General features: G+C 45.4%; 1 protein-coding gene across 1 annotated transcript; it reads left to right on the forward strand.

Moving 5' to 3' along the window:
• Positions 1 to 516: 516 nt before the first annotated feature.
• LOC138142090 (large ribosomal subunit protein eL29-like) lies at positions 517 to 1174 on the forward strand. Its single transcript, XM_069063016.1, has one exon. The coding sequence runs from the start codon at positions 649 to 651 to the stop codon at positions 1117 to 1119; it is 471 nt and encodes a 156-aa protein (XP_068919117.1). The 5' UTR covers positions 517 to 648; the 3' UTR covers positions 1120 to 1174.
• Positions 1175 to 1662: the final 488 nt, after the last annotated feature.

Raw genomic sequence — 1662 nt, forward strand, 5'->3', positions numbered from 1 at the left:
GCTATAACATTCTTCATACTGAAAAAGGTGGTCTCCAAATCAGTTAATGGTATTTATTTTGAGTGAAAGATTAAATTTATTTTCCTTAAGAAGAGATAAGCTAGCATAAATATTCCTTTAAGCTGAAGGTATCTTTAGATTTAATGAATGTTTTAACAAGATTGAATATTAGATAAGTTGTGTTTGTCCTTCATTCTCTAAGAAGACCATGGCATCAGGGAAATGATGACATGACTTGCAATTGACTTTGATTTGAGAGAGGGAGGGCCATGCAGGGTCACCAGCCTCACTTTCTCTTCCACAGCCACCTGGATCCAGTGAGCAGATATTCATCAGGACGACTGGAGATGACTCAATGGGAGACCCTGGCCCTTTTAGGCTAAGGCCTTTTCAGGTACTCACTGAGACTGAGGCAATGGGCATTCAGTGAAAAGGCCTCCTTAAGAAGTGTGTGAAGGGCTTTTTTCTCTCTCTCCCTTTGGCCTCTTCGGTCAGTGGAGTGCCTGTTAGTGCAGGCTAAAGATGGCTAAGTCTAAGAACCATACCACCCACAACTAATCACGAAAATGGCACAGAAATGGCATCAAGAAACCTAGATCACAGAGATATGAGTCTCTGAAAGGGGTTGACCCCAAGTTTCTGAGAAACATGCACTTTGCCAAGAAACACAACAAGAAGGGGCTGAAGAAGATGCAGGCCAACAATGCCAAAGTCATCAAGGCCCGGGCAGAGGCCATCAAGGCCCTGAGCACCAAGGCCTCCAAAGCCAAGCTTCTCAGGCCCAAGATCTCCAAGGCCACTGCCTGGCATGCTGGCCATAAGATGGCCACTAAGCGTCCAGGTCCTAGGATCGGCATCAAACATCCAGGATCCAGGATCACAAAGCCTGACTCTAAGGTTGCCAGAACCACTGACCCCAAGGCTACCAAGTCTGCCGCCAAGGTCAGTAAGTCAGATTCCAAGGCTACCAAATCTGTCCCCAAGGCCACCAAATCTGAGGCTAAGGCCACCAAGTCTGATCGCAAGGCAGCCAAGTCTGATTCTAAGGCTGCCAAGCCTGCTGAGTCCAAACCCAAAGATGATGGGGCTAAAGCTGCTAGTCCCAAGCCTTCAAAATAGATACTTCAGGACAGAAGGACTTGTTTAAAGCTAAAACCACCCTTTTTTCCCAGCCAGGGTATGATTATTCATTATTTTGTACAAATAAAGGAAATGGTAAGTCATAAAAAAAAGAAGTGTGTGAAGGGATGACCTGTCAGGGTCAGTGTTCAAAAGTGAAACATTTACAATTGAGATTCAGTGTAAGGCAGGAGGGCCCAAAACACAGGCAGTAAATGGAGGCTGCTCAGGGAGTGAAGGAAGGAAGGAAGGTAAGTGAGCAGCTTCTTGCTATCAAATTGGACCACAATAGGTCTCTGGCCAAGCTCCAGTTAATGGCTGTGCTTTGGGCCCTCCTGTCTTACAGTGAATGTCAATGGTAACTGTTTCTCTTTGGAACAACAACTCTGAGGGTCTTCCCCTCTCAGTTTGAGTTTTAAAAATTTTTTGTAATTAAAGGGGCCATCCCTTGACTCACTTCTTAAAGAGGCCTATTCACTGGATGGGTGTTGCCTCACTCAAAGTCAGTACCTGAAATTCAAGGCCTTAACCTAAAAGGGCCAG

The sequence above is a fragment of the Petaurus breviceps genome, unplaced genomic scaffold (genome assembly GCF_028583685.1).
Source record: "Petaurus breviceps papuanus isolate PSGF00001 unplaced genomic scaffold, PetGlider_PUasm1.0 90535, whole genome shotgun sequence".
Taxonomy (NCBI): Eukaryota; Metazoa; Chordata; class Mammalia; order Diprotodontia; family Petauridae; genus Petaurus; species Petaurus breviceps.

Coding starts and splice junctions, on each gene's coding strand:
- LOC138142090 (XM_069063016.1), top strand. CDS start 649: ATGCACTTTGCCAAGAAACACAACAAGAAGGGGCTGAAGAAGATGCAG.